This window comes from Engraulis encrasicolus, chromosome 6, assembly GCF_034702125.1.
Source record: "Engraulis encrasicolus isolate BLACKSEA-1 chromosome 6, IST_EnEncr_1.0, whole genome shotgun sequence".
NCBI classification, from domain to species: Eukaryota; Metazoa; Chordata; class Actinopteri; order Clupeiformes; family Engraulidae; genus Engraulis; species Engraulis encrasicolus.
The window spans coordinates 22,523,567-22,544,182 of record NC_085862.1 but is presented as its reverse complement, the minus strand read 5'-3'; the positions used below and the strand labels follow the sequence as shown (position 1 = coordinate 22,544,182).

Genomic DNA, 20,616 nt, shown 5'->3' with positions numbered 1-20,616 from the left:
CTGCCTGCCACACAGGGTATTGTGTGACGTAGGTCTCCTACCCAGTCCTGTTACGAGCGCCGTAACTCAGACGGCAACCTTTTGTTTTGGTGGTGTCAAGTGCCCCTAGTAACAGAATTAGCGTATTCGCTAATTTGTTGATCATGCTAGCAATTCAAGTTTTTATTTTTTGTAGATTATGATCATGAACATACACACGAATGTGATATTTAGATATTTTATTACACCCTGAATAAGTCATTTCGGAAACGAAGAATTTCTTCAACACTGATCCAATTACCTGGCCGTCATGTCAGCAGTGGCCAAGACAAGTTCTGAATTGTCAAACCATGAAGCTGACAGAGGGACTCAAAGTGATAAAAGTAAGTTATTAGAAGTTATTGCATTGGCCATGTCTGTCGCGAAGTTTCTTACACATTAAAGTAGTGTGATATCATGGTTAGGGGGGTCTTCGTGTCACGTAGGCTACCGTAATCATCTTCTAAGAAACAGACTTCCATGGCGTGTGTTAAAGCTTTCTTTTTTTTCTTTTCTTCCAATTATTCAGCGAAACTGCCTGATCTTCGCGTTAAAGCTGGAGAGACAAAGAGGGCAGCGATGCAAGTGGTCCTTCGTAATGATGTGATCCCTGAAGAGCTCTTAGCCACTCTCACCTCTGCTGCCCACCCATATTGTAAAACAGAATGTTCAAGTGCTCACAAGACGTCCCAGACATGCAAGGTCTGCAAGACTTTTTAGTAGCCTACCGGTAGGCTAACTGTTATTGGCAAACAGATAATAGGCGAGTACATTTAGGGTTTAACACCAAACAAATTGATGCAAAAGGTTTTTTTATGGATTCTATTACTATTGGACCTGATAAATGACATACTACAAATCTAGTAAAATCTGACTTTGGGAAATGAGTTTTTCAACATGGCTGCCATAGGCTTATTATAAGGGTCAAGAGACACTCCAGGTGAATAGGCCAAAAAATTTAGCTTGCCAATATCACCATGAAACTTAATCCGGTGATTACTCACATATTTGTGAGAAAAAAATGTATTGCAAGTTTTCTGAAATGTTATGTTTTAATATGGTAATTGGACTATATCTAATTAAATATGCATTACATTTCAAAATGCAAAACCTCAAAATCTAAAAAAGCCAAGCTCAAAATTACTCTTTTATTTTGTTTCTAGGAAGCCAGAAGATATCTTCAGAAGAGATTATGGACATCTCTTTTTGTTTTGTAGTAAATCTAAAAATCTTTGTGCAGACACACCAGCTAGCATTTTTTTTCAAAACATGATTATTTAACATCTCTCTCTCTCAAGTTCTTCCAGACATTCTGGTGGTATCATTCTTAGCATGTATCAAGGGCAAGGTCAGCTGTCCTCAAATCATAGCCTCTCCACAGAGGTGTCCTAAAGGCTGGTGCTGGGACTCCTATTTGCCATGTACACCACATCACTGGGCCATGTTATCTGTTCTCACAGCTTCTCATACTACTGTTACACCGATGAAGCACAGTTACTTTGTGCCAGATGACTCCATGGTCACACACATTTCCGCTTGCCTCTCTGAACTATCCACAAGTATGAAGGAATGCAACCTTCAGTTGAGCCTCGCCCAAATGTACTGCTGGTGATCCCAGCCAAAGATTTAGGTTGCCATGATATCGAGCTCAATATGGATTCTGCTACTGTTGCCTCAAATAAGGTCACAAGAAATCTAGGTGTCATTGTTGATGACCATCTATTATTCTCTGACCACATAGCCTCAGTTTCCCAGTCATGTCCTCTTTTTCATGCCCTAATTGAATACAAGGCCCTGACCCTTGCCTATGAAGCTACAACAGGCCCTACTCTGGCTTACCCGAAAGCTATGCTAAAGCCCTATGTCCTTTCAGGACATTGTCTGTCTCCAGTACCAACCGTTTCACCTTGCCCTCTACTTACACATGTAGTGGCTACCGTCTATTCAGTTCAGCTGCTGAAAGACCCAAAATACCTAGTGACACCATGATTCATCACTGATGATGTGCCCTGACAAACAGCACATGGATATTATCATAGCAGTAGTGTCTTTATCCACCCAAACAGCACTCCAAACAAACAGATCCTGAAAACATGTTAGTTCATGCCAATGTAATTATCATGTAGTAACCTTTATTTTAAAAAACTTTGATCTTGAAAATTACACCTTTCCTGAAGTCAGATTTTCCTAGATTTTTAGTATGTTATTAAGGACACTTAGAGGTAACAAAATCAGTTGAAAAACCTTTTGTATCAATTTTTTTGGGGTTAGGTCTTTTTTTTGCATAGATGTACTCGCCTATAATGCCTATGTTTGATTTTGAAATTCATTGTCAGTTATTCTGTCAATATTAGATCCATGGCTTACGGTGCCCAGATCCAGTTTGGCATCATTCTCAGGGCCGAAAGAAATACAAGTACCTTCTGGATCAGCCTGTCTCACTGACTGGAGCTGGAAGGTGATCAAAGTTTTCTCAGCTGTTGTTTTATTCCATGCCACAAAAAAGATGCAAGTTCTGTTATTCTGTTGTTTGGTGTAAAATTTTCAACATACAAACAGATAAATTAAATTGGGGTCTTTCACTGGCCCCCAAAACAATTAATTACTGGTTCCTATCTCAGACGGTTGGGTATCTGGTAGGCCTATTGCATTGACCAGGGGTGGAAAGTAATTATTTATATTTACTCAACATATTTACTTACACTGAAACCTGGCCTGAGTACTGAGTTAAAAAATAGACAGAAACATAAAATGCCATGCAAAATAATACAATTGAAAATGAAAGATTATGCAGGATTGCACACATCATTTCTACTATTTACATGTCCTGTCTTGGATCAATGTAGGCCTATTGGATGATGGCTGGTGCCTAGCAAGAGATATAGATTATGGAGGACGATATTCAAGAAAAAGAAACATTGAATTCTAAAGCGGAAAGCTAATTACAAGTAACTATGTGCTTTTGCTCAAATTACATTTTAAGTTAAGTACTCTTTACTTTTACTTGAGTAGATCTGTAGACAGGTACTTTTGCTTTTACTTGAGTAGGATTTAGACAAAGTAAAGATACTTTTATATTTTTTCTCTTCTCTTTCCACCTCTGGCATTGACCCTGTCTGTTTGTCTGTGTGTGTCTGCCCACAATGTTTTGGGTCGCCTGTGGGTGGGATCAAACACACATTGCGTGCATCTAGCAGAGAGGGCTATGATCTAGCATTGGCAAGGGGACAGGTTGCTATCTCTGACTGCTCTTGTGTTTTGCAACAGGGACGTCTCCTTTCTTTGTGATGCAGTGGCTTCCAGAAAGGATCATATTCCTGTACCACCCACGACAGACAAGGGAAACGTGCAGGCTGTACAAAAGGCAATCAATACACACATGCCAAGTACATCAAGTGAAATGTATTAATATGGAAAACAACAGTAATAAAGAAAAAAGAACAGCTGCAATTGCTGTATACCTGTAGTATATATACACACACACACACACACTATATATTAGTTGGAATGTGTTTGGGTTTGGAGGACGGACCAGTTTACGTGGCCCTTCTTGCTTAGTGAGGATGGAATTTGTCTGTCATAATGGATAAACAAAATATATTCTTATTTCCCATAGACCTCTGCACCAGAGGAGACGCATATCCCTGATGAATACCACATTGTGAAAAACAAGGGTGTGAAAGGCCTAGAATTTTATGAGGAGTAAGTTCACTGTTCCAAAAAACTATTGTTATTCTTTAGACGTGCGCTGTTTCATATGCACACCTCTTTTTCTTTTTCCAGTAAATACACTGTCCTTCTTGAAGATGAGGACAAGTTGCTGCGGATTTTCCCATCTATGTAAGTGAGCACTACAGTGTAGCTAATGCAACCATGTTTTTTGGGAGATAACTGTAAAATTATGGGCGCTGTTGCCGACTTGCCGTCTAGTTTTTACGGTGAAATGCAAACATTAGCATACAATTACATACTGAATTTTGCTAGAGCTATCATTGATTTTACCAAAGTCAAGAAGAAAAATGTAAATCAAAGGGGGGGGGGGGGGGGGATAAGGATTGCTTGATTATTATCGGGCTCGTTTGTGATGAAGCAGTGATGCTTGTGATATGCAGTGCGCATGCACACTGTGCCAGTTTGATGCATTCTGGTACCAGGCTTACTGTTTCGGGAGGTATTATTTATTTATCAATAAATGTAGAGGTTATCCAATAACATGTCAGTCAAGTATTCATTTAATGTTTACCCTTCAATAGGAGCCTAAACCCATCTTGCTACATCTACAGTATATGTGGGTCAATGACATTTTAGGTGTAACACACATCAGGGTGGTGCAACCACATGTAATACAACTATTAAATATATCATAGGTCTTTTGTAATCAGTGTTTGTATGTACATTCATTATAGGAAGCAAGTGACCGCACTACCAAGTAACTGCTCTACCTGTCTTCAGTACTCATTACAATCAGCTGCTTCAGAGCTGGATCAAATCTGTGGCAGGATTTTTTTTTTTTACTTTCTCAACCTGGGATTGACACCTCTGCCAACAAATCTAGATGTATTCTAATGTATCAGCCATTGAAATTTCTATTATGTCTAGCCACAGCCCATTGAAGTAGTAGCAGCTGTATTCCCAAATCTGCTTTAATCACTCACATGGGTATGACTTTGTAGAGAGTTGCTGGGTTGCAAGCCACTGACATGCTTTTGGAATCATGAAGGTTGGAGATTGAACTTATTAGTGTTGCTTTAACTTTGTGTGTGTGTGTGTGCGCGTGTGTGCGCGTGTGTATATGTTCGCTTGTTTGTTTGTGTGTTTGTGTGATTGTCAGGAAGCCCAGTGGGCGTCTGGAGGCGGTGCAGCTGCTGAGGGTGATGGATGAGATGTTGGACAAGGCAGGAGTTGATCTGGACAAAAGTGAGCTGACAGGAACCTCACAGGTAACACAGCTCCACATCCATACTGCTCACACCGCCAGTTCAGATCATCCTTTGGCATAAGCCCAATGTTTTGCTTAGTCATTAGGCCTGGAACTCAGATTGAATAGTCATTATCATTATTACTTAATGTACACGTACGCAGTGCAAACTACAAACTGATACTGTAAAAGTATCCTTTGGTATCTTGAAAGACACTACAAATAAAATGTATTATTATTATCAAAAGTACTTGTATCTGTGCCTCTTAATAGATCTGGGTTCAGCTCTCCATTACCAGTATCCCTCTGTGGCTCTTGACAGATCCAGGGCCTGCTGGACATGGTTCAGGTGGAGCAGAACATCTACAACCTGGTGTTCCATGAGGTCATCCGGCAGGTCAGCGTGGAATGTGCCGAACGAGGACAGATCTTGGCCAAGCTCAGGTCTGCATATTCAGTTATCCAAGCTACAATATGGATTGTTTAAAAAACAAACTGAAGTCCGGTTGGCGACTATGCTGTCATAGGGCAGTGACTGAGGAGAAGTGTCTTTCCTCAGTCTGTTTGCTTCTTGAACGCGTCTCAATGTTTGGACTGAACACACACACACACACACACACACACACACACACACACACACACACACACACACACACACACACACACACACACACACACACACACACACACACACACACATTTTCCTTTTAATGTTCGAACATTATACGTTGTTGACGTCTCTATGTATATTATGTGACAAATAAACGATCTTTGAATCTTGATCAAGAAATAGACTGAATTTCAAAAACAGGAAAAGACATGGACCTTGGATATGAGCCTAAGCCTATTGCCAAAAATTGAAGCGTGCATTTAAGCTTTAACTTAAACTTTGTCTTTGTGTGTACTACAGGCAAAGATATGTGGCGCTTCTGGACCGTATCCCAAAGAAACTGCGCGGCTTACACAAGGAGATGATGGCTCTGCGTGCGCTAGACCGGCACCTGACTCAGGAGATTGTCATGTTCAAGGAGTCCATTGCACAACTTAATGAGTATTTACACTTAAGCTTTATTTGGTGATGCCTCATTCCTTTGAAGTTTTGGGCTTATGGTTTATAGATATGTGTCCAGCACTGATCATTTGAGCAAGGATGAGGATCGCTGCATGTGTGTGTGCGTGCGTGCGTGTGTGTGTGTGTGTGTGTGTGTGTGTGTGTGTGTGTGTGTGTGTGTGTGTGCGTGTGTGTGTGCGTGTGTGTGTCTGTGTCTGTGTGTGTCAGAGAGCTGAATAGGATAAAGGAACATGATGAGACGGTTTCCCAGCAGGCGGCGAGAGCCCAGAAGGAGCTGTCCAAAGCACTGGATCAATCGCAGCGTAACTCTGAGTGAGTGATGATATTGCATGCTTAATGTTGCCACTATAGTACAACTTGGGTGTTTTGTGTTGACTCATCTCCTATTGCATCAATCTTAAAATACACACAAAAGCCCATCAGTGTTTTATCTCTTACGCCTCTCTGTCACATGTACTTATGTGCAGAGGTGTCAATCAGAAAGTAAAAAAAAAACAGTCACAAATTAGATGCAACCAGCTGTGAACCAGTAATGCGTATGGTCAGTAAAGTCACCTGTGTCTGCAAGAAACAGCTTTCTGGATTTCAGAACCAGGTTTTTTTGACAGCAGTGTCCCTTTTCTCCTGTTTTTGCAGTATGGTGGGAGAGTACCACGACCTTTACGAAATGCAGCGCCGGCGGCTGGAGCGGCAGGTCCTGAGGCTGACGGACGAACGTGACCTCTGGAGCAGTGTGACCTACAGTCTGGCTCTCAAGGTCAGGTGCCAACTGTAGGAATGTAGACTAAGAAAACAGATATAACGTCTGTGACACCAGATCTCTGTTTAATTAAAGTGCCCTTCATCCGATGACATTATGACTAATAACAGTAACGGGAGCCTGGTGTCACACATCTCATTTTTATGTTCTTAGTCTTAAGTTCAGGTGGCTGTACTGCACCGATATAGACATCCCAGGTGCAGAATGCAGTACTGAGATTTTGATACTACAACTATGTATAATATGTTTCCAGTCATTTCCAGTATGTGACCACTGTCTAATTGTTGCTTGATACCTCCACATGGCGGAGGTGGTCCGCCATTGCTTTATACAACTCTGGACTATCACAATGTTGCCTGTTGATTGTAGTTACATTTTTGTTTTGCGGGAGCATTTCGATAAAATCCATTCTTAAATCCACCTGCTGTTGGAACCAGTGTGCGTGGGGGCATGAAACTCAAGAGTACAGTATGTTCATTGTGTGACTCCCCTTGTAACAGGTGATCAGGCTAAATAATCTGCAGCTGGTCAGCCGACTTCACGTGAGCGAACAGACCTGGACCAAGACTGCTGAGCATTTCACAGTCTTCCTTGCATCAAAGGCAAGCTTTTCATCTGATCAATTCACATTGTTTTTCTCTGATCTGATTTGACAATCTTTTTTGTACTTGGGATGCTTTCATTGAATGGCATCAACAAACCCCTCTATCAGGATATGTAGCACTTGAAAATAAATAACAGGTGACAGTATGGGTCATTTTTACTGTGTCATCATTTACTATACTGCTTTTTTGGACTTTATTGTATAATTTAACTTGTACACACTGTAGGCTAATGCATGAAGTGCAATTTTGAGGTCGAATGCAAATAGTTTGTTAAATGCGTCATAAACTCTTGTTGTTTTTCCCAGGACTCTGAGGACCTGAGCAGCATCATGCAGCTGATGGAGAGGTGGAAGGAGCAGCTGACTGACTTTGTCCAGAAGCTGGCAGAAACTGAAGCTCAGCAGTGCCAGAAGATCAAAGCCATGCAAGAGGACATGGACCACTGGGAAGATTTCATCACTTCCAACCTCAGGTAGGTGCAAGAAGGGTGGGTGTGGGGTGGGCTGTTCTGGGTGTTGTTTCATAAAACAATGTGTGGTATCATTGCGAATGTCAACTTCCCACAATCGCTCTATCTGTTGTGCTTTGGACATAGTGTTTATCATATTGGTATTGGTATCCTATATGATTGTATTTGTACCTGTAAAACAATGAGGGAAAAAAAATAGAAATACTCCGTGCAAGTAATCATGCTAAAACTAAACAACTAGGTTAGAAAGATGTCACTGGGGAACGGGTTAACAACTCACAGTGGCATTAGGGCTATGAAATTGTAAAGAGAAGCATCAACTTAAAGCAACATCTAGAGAGCTTTTGTAGGGGACCCCGAAACAAGCAAATTGTCTGTCGGACCTTGACAAGATAAGATATTCACTGAAAGTCTGAATGAAGGCCATATTTTTATTTGCAGGAAGCCAGACGTGATCTTTGACAAGTCCTCAGAGGAGAAGCTCCTTCATGATCTGAGCAAGTGGTCATCGGTGAGGAGGATGGTTATTTACATTTGCATTCTGGTTTGATCTCTCTGTACCTATGGTAACATTCATTATCTTCATGTGGTGTTGTACGCTGAAGGTATTATAAGGGATTTTATCCCATCTGACCTACATTGTGTCCGTAATCATAATGGCATCTGTCTGTACAATGCACTGACTGTGGCTGCAATTTTGGGGGGAGAATGAATGAAAGGAAAATAAATAAACAAAATCAATAACACCAGTCCCTGTATTGAAATTGGCATTACTCTTTGCTCAACAACAACACACTAGTCCCAACTGTGTTAAAGACTGTGTATTTAAATATGGGGTTTACCACCAAGTTTACCATCATCAGACGTTTTGTGTATCACTGGTATCAGTGTGGAACTTTCTCAATGGTCCATAATACTTACTACATAACAGCGGCTCTGTCGGTGGCTTTGTTTGTTGTTCCTTGATGTGAATCCAGATGCTGACTGGCCAGTGTGAACGCTACGGGGGAGAGGAGCTGCTCTCCGGCCAGGAGACCATCAACACCCTGAGCCTGCTGCAGGACTCCTGGGTGGAGGTGGCACTCCAGGTCTTCCGGAGACACCCGGCACCAGACGGAGACCCACCCAAGGGCCAGGCCACCATAAAGACACTTGGCATCTCTGTCGCCGAGCTTCACCAGGAGATGTCCATACGCATCAATGGAGAGAGTGGTGAGAGGGTTTTTTTCTAAATATACATATAGCCTACTGTATGTTTGGGCATTTTGGCTTCATTGAAAGGAAAGTGTGTGTTATGGAGATAGGAATTGTGTGGGGAGAGAGATGTGGAAGAATTGTGAAATAGCCCCGTGTTGGACTTGAACATGGGTCCACGGAATTTGGTATGGTGCCTTAACCCACACATCCCTCTCTTAACCTGGGTTCTGAAAATATTTTGAGAACATACTTTTTCAACCTATTTAAAATGCATTTAGCAATACAATGCTATGGAATTTCCAACACAAAAATGTCAATTTCCCAACATTCTACAAAATGGAGATCCACCGTTTTGCAGATAAACTCCTCATATGTAGATCACTTATCCACTGAGTCAATACTTCTTTTGAAAGTCGACCTTCCCTATAAATTATGCACGTCTGCTCCTGGACTATAGTAATTTTCATTGCGATCGTATTGCTGTGTAAGAAGGTGTGGTGTTGGTGTGAGAGCGCGCACTCAGTGTTCTCCATTACACCCTTTGCAGGCATCCACAAAGAGCTCATGTCTCTCGTGGGCGCATTGGAGTTTTGGATCAGCCGCCTGAAGGTTCAGAGTGGACGATCAGAGGGCCTGCCACACTGTGATTGGTTGAAGCTGGCCAAGGGGCTGGGCAACTGGAACAAGCAGGCAGAGGAAGCCTTGCTGCTGGTGGACAGTGTCCAGAGTGAGCCTGACCGCTTGAAGAATAAGACGTTCAAACGGTGAGACCTGGCTGGCTGCACTGTAGCAAATGAAAGGTTCCTTAAAGCACCTTCTTTGACACTGGGGGCAGTAGGAGTTAGATCCTTTAGTGGCATGTGGCATGTGCCAGTGACATGCGGAAGTGGCATCACTGGCATGCTATTATAAAGCAATTTTTTTCACTGACAGGTTAGGTTTAGGAATCAGTTTTGGGTTAGGCACAGTTCGGCATGTTTATACGTAGGTTGGTGTACACACATTTTTCATTGACAGGTTAGGTTTAGGAATGAGTTTTGGTTTAGGCACAGTTCGACATCGTAGTAGCCACTGTAGCCATAGTAACCATAACTGTGACGACACTTGACATGCCCAACCGTAACGTATTTGACATGCCCGTTAATTGTTGTAATTACAGACCTAGAATACATAAATAATTAAACAGCAACAATTATTAATAATAAATACAGTTATAATTATGAATAATATTACTATAGGTCTTAGTTTTAAAAGGTCATATGCCCGGTTAAATGATATGATGGGACTTAAGGACGCTTATTACATGTACAAGTTTTATCATTTCCAGGGTGAAAACAAAACTTCTGTTTCAATGTTTGCTTTTCAGAATTGCCATGGATGATATCTTTAGCACAATGCAGGACTTCATGGCCACTCAGACAAACTTTTTTGAGTGTGAAAATCTAAGACTGTCTGAGGAGGTAGGTGCTGCATGATATCTACAGTAGGACTGAATTTATTATGGTCTGTCGAAGTGACAGTGGGGTGTCAGCTGAACATTCATTTGTTGAGTAGAATTAGTTAGTGAAATAGGTACTGTAGATGTCTGATAATCTGATTAATCACTCACTTACACTCCATTAAACATTTACTACATTGTGCATTGTGGTGCAGTGATTCCCATAAATCACAAACTTAATTAATGAAATGTCTTTTATGTCTTGTGCTATCTACGAAAGTCAATTGCTTTATTATTTTATTTATTTACTCAGAGGGTCTGCACAAGAATTCAAATATACCTGCCTGGACTCCCCGTTAATTTGGGACAAATGGCACAAAAACAATGTTGAACTTTTGAAATGTTGTGTCCAGGTGTGTTCCATTCACACAATGCTGACGCGCTGGATGGTGGACCTGTTGCTGCTGATGGTGCCGGACCACTGTGACGACCAGGAGCAAGGCATCCAAGGTTATAAACTGGCGAGAAAGAACAAAACTAAAATAAACTAAAACTATAAGAGCTGCTCTAAAAACTATTTAACTAACTCATTTACAAAAACTAACTAAAACGAAACTGTAATGAAAAATACAAAACTATTATGACTCCCATCTCAGAGCCCGGTCACCGTAGCGATAGCGATGATGAACCTATGCAGAAACTGGAGGAGGATGCCAAGAATGTCTCACAGAAGGTGGACTATTTCTCAAAATACATCACCTGGTAATGCTGTTTTTTTTGTTTCGTTTTTTCGCAGGAACCCTGTGTTTTACAATGCATTTTGTCTCATGGAAGTGTGTAAATTTGCTAAAGGAAACCCTAACTTGCTCTTTTTGTCATAGCAAACACATTTTTCACTGTTACTGTTCAGACAACATCAGATTTATTTCCCTATTGTATTTAAGTTCAATCTTTAGGTAAGAGTAACATTAAGTGATACTGGCGTATTTGAAAATCCCTTCAGTTCTTGCCAATCCATAGTGGAGGAAGAGGTCAAGAAGAACATGTCCCAGGACGAGACGGAGAATGAACTGTACGAGCTCAATAAGCTCCAGGTATGGCCCTCATCAAATGGTATTCTATACACATAAATGTTAGGTGATGAAATGATTATTCTTAGGCACTTGTGTTTCTATGTGTGTTTCTGCTTACTGTACCTGTGTCTGTGGATGTGTCTGTGTCCCTGCATGCTTGCACACGCATGTGTGAGTGTTTCTGTGTTTGTGTGTGTGTGTGTGTGTGTGTGTGTGTGTGTGTGCGTGCGTGCGTGCGTGCGTGCGTGCGTGCGTGTGAATGTGTTCATCATGTATGTCCACTGTCCAGAGGGAGTGTGGTGCATGGGTGTCCGCCTGTGGCATCCTGCTGTCAGACTTGAAGGCCGGCCCGGTAGACCTTGGGGTGTCAGGCAGGCCGGACCTCCTCGGGGATGTCAGTCCCACCAGCAGCCGTGAGACACTGGTAAAGATCCCGCTAGATGAGGAGTACAAGACAAACTACTTTCTCTCATCCTTTCCTGGTCCTCCCATTGTCTTGCCTTGGTGTTGCCCTGCCTCAGGGGAGAAAGCGTAGTTTCACCACTGTCAACCAGTGCAGAGTGACTTTTTGGGTGGCTTCCCTCTATTCAACATCTGAATTGCAAATGAGAGAAAGTCCTTTGCAAAATGTTGAATAAAACTTTATTCGTCAATGATTAGATTAGATTAGATTAGATTGGATTAGATTAGATTCACCTTTATTGTTTCTTCAGGAGAGAAATGTTGCGTGGACATGAAAAGGTGTACCACCAGCATGTAAACATAGAAACACTATAGTCTAGTTTGCTCACAGCTACCATAGCCCCAGCCACAGCAGACAACATTTTTTTTGTGCACACAGAACCCTCACTCTTGACCCCGTTACCCCCTCATCAATAATACTACCCATATCCATTGCAAATACCAACCCCCTAAATATTAAGACTGAATAAATATTATATTGTACATGGGATGCTATGCTACATAAAAAATACCCCCCTCCCCGCCCAATAACACACACACACACACACACACACACACACACACAATTCTACTAAAATTACATTATAAACTTAACACACACCCCGCCTCCACCAAGTGTCACAAGGATCGAGGTCACAGGAAAGGACAGGAGGAAGTAGTTTGACTACGATGTGTGCGCTGAAACTGGGTAGTCCGTTAAATAGCCCCATATACTACTTCCAATTGTGAGGAGCAAGGACTAGCAACAAAACTTGAAACATTGATGATATACTTCTTTTGAAAATACCACCAACTACAGTATCGGTACTCACACATAACTTTCCATTTCAATCTTTCAATCTCAAAAAAACTGTCGTGACTCCGTGGCTGTGCCATTAGAAATGGCTCGACCTGTATTATTGATGAATGTGTATGTGTGATACCCAGACAGTTAGACGTGGAGTTAGAGAGGGCCTGGTGAGACACGCCGCTATAGAAATGGCAGAGGAGGAAGAGGAGGAGAAGGAAGAGACCGTGGTCACAGAGGAAGAGAAGGAGACGGAAAGAAAAGTGAAAAAAAGAAAGAAGGAGAAAAAATCTGAAGAGGAAGTGGACGAGGAAGAGGAGGATGACGAAGAGGATCAGTCCGAGGTTTGCCAGATGTTTACTTTGGCGTATTTTTTTAAAAAGCTGACATCGGTAACATTATTCAGAGAAATTATCATTCTTATTCTTATCATTCTTTATCATTCATAGTATTTCTTATGTGCAGTATGTAATGTTAGTCGAATGCTGCCCATTCACAAATTTGAACTTAAAGTCATAGTCATAAGTCATAAAAAAAATAATTACAGTAGAAATTGATGGTGATGGTAAATATTCATGAAAGAGATTTTGAAAATTTCTGCAAATACATTAATAAAAAACAACATACGGTACCTTAAAAGAAAGACATGGATCAAAAACTTGGTGAACTCATGATTGACATCTTTGGTTATTGAAGAGATTGCCAACTTGGAATATGTGACACTGGATTATAGCTGATGACTCCAGCTTGCCCATTGACCGTTCACCATTCACCGTTGATGGGTGTGTACATTTCCAACTACGGTACTTAACTCTGAAATTGACAGTTGTGGTAAATACTCATGACAAAGAGAGCATTTGTGAATGGGCAGAGAACAAATCTGGCAGAAAAACTACTGAATAGTTACATGCTCTACCTTTAAATGATAAGATGACTGGGTTTTTAATTTAGTGAACCCATGATTGACATCCCTGGTTCATTTTTAATTAATTCTTGATATGTGTCTCCCATGTGAACCTCAATGTGGTGCTCAATCCACACCAGGAGGAGGAGGTGATTGGAGAAGAGGGAGGTATCCTGAAACTAATTGGCCACGATGGCAACATCATGGAATGCAGTCTGGGGGACGACAAAGTGGCTCTGCATGGGGTTAGTGGAATGTCTCAGCTTTGTTTTCACAGTAAGCAGCCAGCGTTTACAGTAGCATGCATGTCTGCTAACAGCTGACACATGCGTGATGCGTTTCTTTCTTTATTTGTTTGTTTTTTGTAGCTTGGGGAACTTGTTGTGCGCCCTCAAACACCAAATGCACGCAAAGCCTACGAGTGTTTGTCCACTGTGGAATCCCTTCAACAGGATTTACTGTATGATTTTATTCATTTATTTATTTATTTTAAACAGGCATTGTGTTCTTTAAATAGCTATTTACTGTTAATGTAGTGTCCTAGCAGATGGTTGGATGGTACTTTCATTATTGCTGTGACAGTACCAGACTGCATCAGCTAGATATTCCAATAATTCTAATAATAATAGTAATAATTATAATAATAGAGTTTATTGCATGAACAGAAACCTTGCATTACAGGAGGAAAAAAACAACCCATTGTCATACTATCCGCTATCCTATCCTTTAACTTTGTGGATTTTAGTGACATAGAGGTGCGAGCTCAGGCGGCTGAGGCCAGAGCTCTTCAGGCCGAGGAGTCCCTTCAGAACGCCCTGGAGAAGATCCAGGACCTAGAACGCAAGCTGGAGGACAAACCCAGCCTTGATTCTAAGGGTAGATCACCACCATTATGTTACATTACTGTACATTGCATTGCAATTACTGTAGCTGACACTTTTAGCCTGGAGTCCAAGGGTAAGTAGTGTAGGCACCACCACCATCTCTCGCACCACCAGGCCGGCTGGGTAAATCACACCCCCAGCTCCACTTGTCCAAGGGTAAGCAGCCATAGATATAGAAAAAAAGATGATATATTGTTGTACCTTGTGCCTGTTGGAACAAATGGCTCAATTTAATCGCTTCCATCTTTGGTACTTAGGTACAGTAACATTTCTTGCATTAACATGAATTGACGACAAGGCAATATGCAAATCATCCTATAGGCAGCGGTAAAACAACATCTTGGTTCATTACATGACAAACATTGGAACCCTGTACAAAGATGGCGGTGCCTGAGGCTGAGTACCTTTTAAACTTGATTAGTGTCATAGATTCCATATTATTATTATATCTTGACATATTACACTAAATGCCTCTTGCTGCATCGGTACTGATGTGGGCTGAGTATGAAGGCTCATGTACGCTCATCTGTTTGAAAATGTCATGGCAGATGGCAGAATAGACTTTTCTACCTCATTCGTGAAACTCCCTCTGTTGTTTAATTGTATTTCAGCACCCATGAAACCAATGGTTGGGACAACACCCTTGGGAACGGTTGGCCGAAAAGCGTCTGGTTCGAGTTCCAGAACAGACGGAAACAAGCGACTCTACAAAAGGCGCTGAGGACTTGTGCATGTGACAGTACAGTAGCATGAAGGACTTTACTGACATGGCAGTTCTAGGTGCTCTCTGTCACTAGTAACAGAACACATTTGAAAGAATAAAATACTGGATTTGCATCAAACTCTGATCTCATTCATTAATACATTTAATTCATTTTACTAACATTAATGAGGGTGTATTGCACTATACAGTATATGTATACGTGTAACTGAAAGGTAACATCAGAGGAAAAACAAAACAATTTTCAACAATGAATCTGTCTACACCCAAATATTACACACATTAAAGATGATGTAAAAGATGATGTTCCCAAACTGTAGCTCGATAGTATCGGCTTTTGTCATCAGGAAGGGTTCAAAATGTTCTTCATAAGAGCCCATCTGCAAGAGCAAGGGCCTCTTTAAGTTCTCTGCACCGGACATGGCAAATATCATCTGTGCACAAGTCAACCCACACGTCTTAGGACAGTCTTTAGATACAGCAACACAGTCCAAAACCCTCACATCATGGGAGAGTCTTTAGGAACAACATGGTCTCCATCCAAATGGCCCTCCTCCATGCGAGGGGTGGTGGTGGTGGTGGTGGTGGTGGTGGTGGCGGGTGGGGCCTGGGGCATGCTGGGCAGCTCGGAGGTCAGCTGCAGCAGGCTGGAGGACATGTTGAGCACCAGGGAGGGGCGCTCCGCCTGCTGGAGGCCCTGTAGGAGCTGGAGCAAGCGCAGTTGGAGGGTGGCAGGGGAGCCGGCAAACGCCTCGGTGGAGGCCCTCAAGGCCTCGCAAGCCGCCCTCTCCCCCTCTGCTGCAATCACCTGCCGGGTGACAGCGGAAATTACTACTACTACTACTACTACTACTACTACTACTACTGAAATTACTAATGACTTTTAGTGTTACCACCGAAATGAATACACTGACATGTCAGGATTACATGCATCCAATATGTATAGTACATACAGTACAATGCTTCATGCAAGTGCTACACAGGTATTATATTGTACAATATAAGGCTATATTGTAAGATGGATAATGCTGTATACAGTATAAATCTATCTGTATTACGTTTATCTACCTCAATTGTCTGTTTATTTAGTTATTTGATTAATTCCATGTTGATGTGTAAATTAGATGTAACAGACATCAATTTGTGGGCAGTGCGCATGTCTTGACTTGCTTGCTGGAGTACATCTACAACAACATCTGTGTTTATCTTGGATTAGCCTTGAGCTGCATCCAAGTTCTGACCTTGAGTTGGGCCTTCCTTCTGGCTTCAGTTTCAATTGCAAAATCTTCTTTCAGTTCCGTAGGAAGATACAGGTCCTCACTGAAACCAAAATCACAGACTAAAAATAAAAATATATCTATATAATAGTTAATGTCAACTTCAAGTATTCACAATTAGTCTATCATTCAGTCAATATATCCAAAATCCAGTAATTTAATATCTATTCATGGCACGTCATCATGCTATTGTATACATTAATCTATAGCCTTTACTCTCAATTAGCCACCTTATTTTTAATAAGTCAACTTACCTTATTATTTTTGTATATATTTAGCATATTCTAGATGAGAGACATAACATCTTGTTCAACATGTACAACGCTGGTGTATTGTTTAAAATAGCTCAAATATAACATTAACACTATGCAAAATCCTCCTTTAGCATGTGCACCACATTGTTGAATTACTATGAAGAAAGTTTTCTGTAAAGGGATTTTTTTTTAAAAACAAATTGCAGCTCTGGGGTAGGACAGTAATGTACTATAGGGAATGTGTGTAGGTACAGTAATAAATCCTTATTACCAATTGACCTGTTGTCACCATCACTTGACTATTAATCCCTAAATACTTACATATCAACTCTTTCTACTTTGATCCCCCAGACGCACACAGCAGAATCAAGAGAAACCTAAGAGAGACAATGCTATATTTATTTAACAATAATCAAATCATCTTTACATCATAAAATTCAACCTGCTCCTTTTGTGATACATCACAGTTAAGTGACAGCTGAAAAATAAAATACTGGCAATTTAATGGTGGAGAAAAAAAATACCTTAATTTTCTGTGCAATATTTTCCCGGTCGATCAGTATTTCTTTGAACGTGTGATGAGCAAGTATTTGCTTGCTAGAGACCTGCATTAAGCTTTCCAGAACAGATGGCACAACAGCTATGGAAGCGTAGCACAGGGATACATTCTCAATCCGATAGTAGCACGATGCACTAAGTTCTGCACTGACCAAATCTTTGGTCACTACCTGTAGAGGGAAAGTCACATAGGCATCACTAAGGCACCGATTTTATATACAGTAGGCTATACCTTCATGTGTACAGTTGTAGAATATGGACGTACTGTCGAGGTAAAGCCTCATATTAGGCGTCTCTGAGGTGTCCCTTTTACGGTACATAGAATGCTTTAAATTCAGTTGTCGATTGTGGACTTACCGTGTGAATTGGCCCTTTGAGCATTTTTAGGCGAATGTCAATCTTATGGCAAATGTCCAAAAATGGAAGAATGAAAATAAGGCCTGGACGACAAAGGAAAATGAATGAATGAATGAATGAAAGGAACATCAATGAGTGTTTTCACACACAAGTTCACAACAATCTGAGTCTTTGGCAATGTGGCTAACACTGGGGTCAAAGACGTCCAAAAAAGGAATTGTCATTCAGTGTAACGGATACCTTCTGCTGACTGTAACTGTAAAAAAACATGATTTTTAAATTGTTTCAACTGAATGTACAAACCCCAACTCCGATGAAGTTGGGACGTTTGGTAAACAGTGAATAAAATCAAAATGCTATCATTTTCAAAACATTCAATCTATTCATTAGATGGAGAATAATGAAAAGACAACATATTAAGTGTTAAAACCGAGAAAAAATATTGTTTTGGGGGACATATGTACTCATTTCTAATTTGATAAATCCAACACGTCTCAAAAGAGTTGGGACGGGGATCAGTGAAAGTTAGCAAATAAGATAAAACAACAAAGAAGAACATTTCAAAATGAATTGTACTGACGGACAATATAGGTGACCAGGTATAAGATCATCACAGAGAGGCTGAGTCACTCAGAATTAAAGATGCAAAGGGAATAATTACCATAGTTATTACATACATTTTTGAATTCCCTTTGATTTACCACGATTGAGTGTATATAAGACATATTTTTTGTTAATAAAATCATTGTATAGGTTCATGACATCATGAAATATATATTGGCTGTAGTCTCACTCTAGCACTCCAGGAATTAGAGCTATTGAAAATTGACCATATTAAGAATGCTTAATGCATGAAAATGATACAGGGGTGTAACATTCTCCTAAGCACCTGAGCTCACTTGAAATAGACCCAGAAGACATGGGAAACTGTCCTTTGCTTACAGAAGTCAGCAGAAGTTGTAGAAGTCCATTCTTTTTGACAATAATAGAGCATTGCACATCCTGTGCTACAGTGAAAATGGACCATACAAACTTGTGTTAGTGCTAGCTTCAAAAGTCAACCTCCATGATGGCATGCGGGTGCAGTAGTGCATTGGTTAAGATGTTCTCACTCATCTGTAGAGTTAAATACAGTGCTGAATGGTATAAGTGGGTTTTAAACAGCATGAAAAGCCACTCATGCATTATATTTTGAAGGGAGATCTTCGATTACTGCCACATAGTAAGGTCAAATTGCATTCTCTACTATGTGTTAACAGTTTGGCTCCATCATAAGGACCAGCAGGTGATAAAATGGTGGGTTTTTGGTCAAGACCTGTCACACTGTAAGCACTACAGAAAGGAAAACACTGCAAAACATGACAAGGAATACACCCACCATTTAAGCTGGTGAAATCATGTCCAAGATAGGAATTAACACTGTTTTTTATATAAAATCATCTCATCGGTTAATGTATTTAACTGTTAAGTGTTGTCTTTTGGTTTGTTTTTAGTCTTCCTCGACATTTGCTGCCATTTATTGTCCCCGTCCCAACTCTTTTGAGACGTGTTGGATTTATCAAATTAGAAATGAGTACATATGTCCCCCAAAACAATATTTTTTTCTCGGTTTTAACACTTAATATGTTGTCTTTTCACTATTCTCCATCTAATGAATAGATTGAATGTTTTGAAAATGATAGCATTTTGATTTTATTCACTGTTTACCAAACGTCCCAACTTCATCGGAGTTGGGGTTTGTATGACAGCCGAGGCTTTCATGAATTGACTGGAAAAAAAAATAAAAAGAGTCATGTTTTTTACAGTTACAGTCAGCAGAAGGTATCTGTTACACTGAATGACAATATCTTTTTGGACGTCTTTGACCCACTGGCATGTACCTGGTCCTCTGGGTTTTCTTTGAAGAAGGTGCCCAAGTCTAAAGACCATCGCTCTCTCATGCTCCCTTATTATCTAATGAAAACAAAGTCACATGAAGGCTGTATGTATAATGTATAAACATGAAGAGCACTTGTTCATTTATATAAACCTGTATGTCATCTCTAACAACAACAAAACAACAACCACATAATAATAATATTAATAATAATAATAATAATAACAATAATAGTAATAATAATACAGATTTTAACACCTGCTACAGCTCATTGAATGTGAATCTAAGGATGAGAAACATTAGTGTGTTTTACCTTTAAGCAGAACCAGACGAGCAGAGGAAAAAATAGAATGATTGTTGAGACAACCAAAACAATGAGAAGAAACTCACAGACACCCATATGTCTGGGTTTTACACCTGAAGAAGGAAATAGAGTGCATTGCTAAGTTTATTCATTAGAAAAAGTCTAACCATAATTAATATATAATTAATATTTTACACTGTTGTCCTACATCCATCATTTCATAATTGACCTCTTTCTGCTCCATGGACAAAGGCACAAGTGAATAAACAAGTCTTACTTTCCTCGTGGCAACCACTCTCCAGTAGCCCTGCTGGTAGCTCTCCATTCTCCTCCTCTTGTTGTGGCTTATCTCTCACCGTATCCACATTCACCACAGTGCTACTACTTACCACCGCAGCCTCTGGTTCTGGAGCTGTCTGCAGCTCACTTGACATGCTCTGATCATCCCTAGGCATTTCTTTATTCTTCACTTTCACCTTTCTCTTGGGTGGCTGTGGCGGCTTAGATGCCCTGTTCACTTTGTGTTGACGCGTGGCTGAGCTGGAATGTTCAGTCTTTTTGGCCTTTTGAGTTCTTGCGCTGTGGTGAACCGGCTCAACCCTGACCTTTCTCTCTGCTCCACTGTCCACTGAGGCTAGCATGTTGTTTTAACAATAGGCCTACAGTATGTGAAGGAAGACAG

At 40.7% G+C, this 20,616-nt stretch overlaps 2 protein-coding genes across 2 annotated transcripts; one reads left to right on the top strand and one right to left on the bottom strand.

The window, feature by feature from the left end:
• The first annotated feature begins 82 nt into the window (after positions 1–82).
• axdnd1 (axonemal dynein light chain domain containing 1) lies at positions 83–15,429 on the top strand. Its single transcript, XM_063200956.1, has 26 exons — positions 83–362; positions 548–720; positions 2,373–2,476; positions 3,286–3,382; positions 3,635–3,720; positions 3,802–3,858; positions 4,850–4,958; positions 5,259–5,380; positions 5,847–5,987; positions 6,216–6,320; positions 6,645–6,765; positions 7,269–7,370; positions 7,679–7,845; positions 8,284–8,353; positions 8,820–9,054; positions 9,587–9,803; positions 10,406–10,499; positions 10,891–10,987; positions 11,134–11,239; positions 11,481–11,571; positions 11,840–11,974; positions 12,940–13,143; positions 13,844–13,948; positions 14,072–14,163; positions 14,449–14,579; positions 15,199–15,429. The coding sequence occupies exons 1-26, from the start codon at positions 290–292 to the stop codon at positions 15,306–15,308; spliced, it is 3,144 nt and encodes a 1,047-aa protein (XP_063057026.1). The 5' UTR covers positions 83–289; the 3' UTR covers positions 15,309–15,429.
• A 6-nt stretch (positions 15,430–15,435) lies between these two features.
• nphs2 (NPHS2 stomatin family member, podocin) lies at positions 15,436–20,575 on the bottom strand. Its single transcript, XM_063200400.1, has 8 exons — positions 20,212–20,575; positions 19,944–20,047; positions 19,635–19,707; positions 17,755–17,837; positions 17,364–17,567; positions 17,161–17,216; positions 16,550–16,628; positions 15,436–16,116 (listed from the first exon to the last, which is right to left on the bottom strand). The coding sequence occupies exons 1-8, from the start codon at positions 20,573–20,575 to the stop codon at positions 15,808–15,810; spliced, it is 1,272 nt and encodes a 423-aa protein (XP_063056470.1). The 3' UTR covers positions 15,436–15,807.
• Between the last annotated feature and the right edge of the window lie 41 nt (positions 20,576–20,616).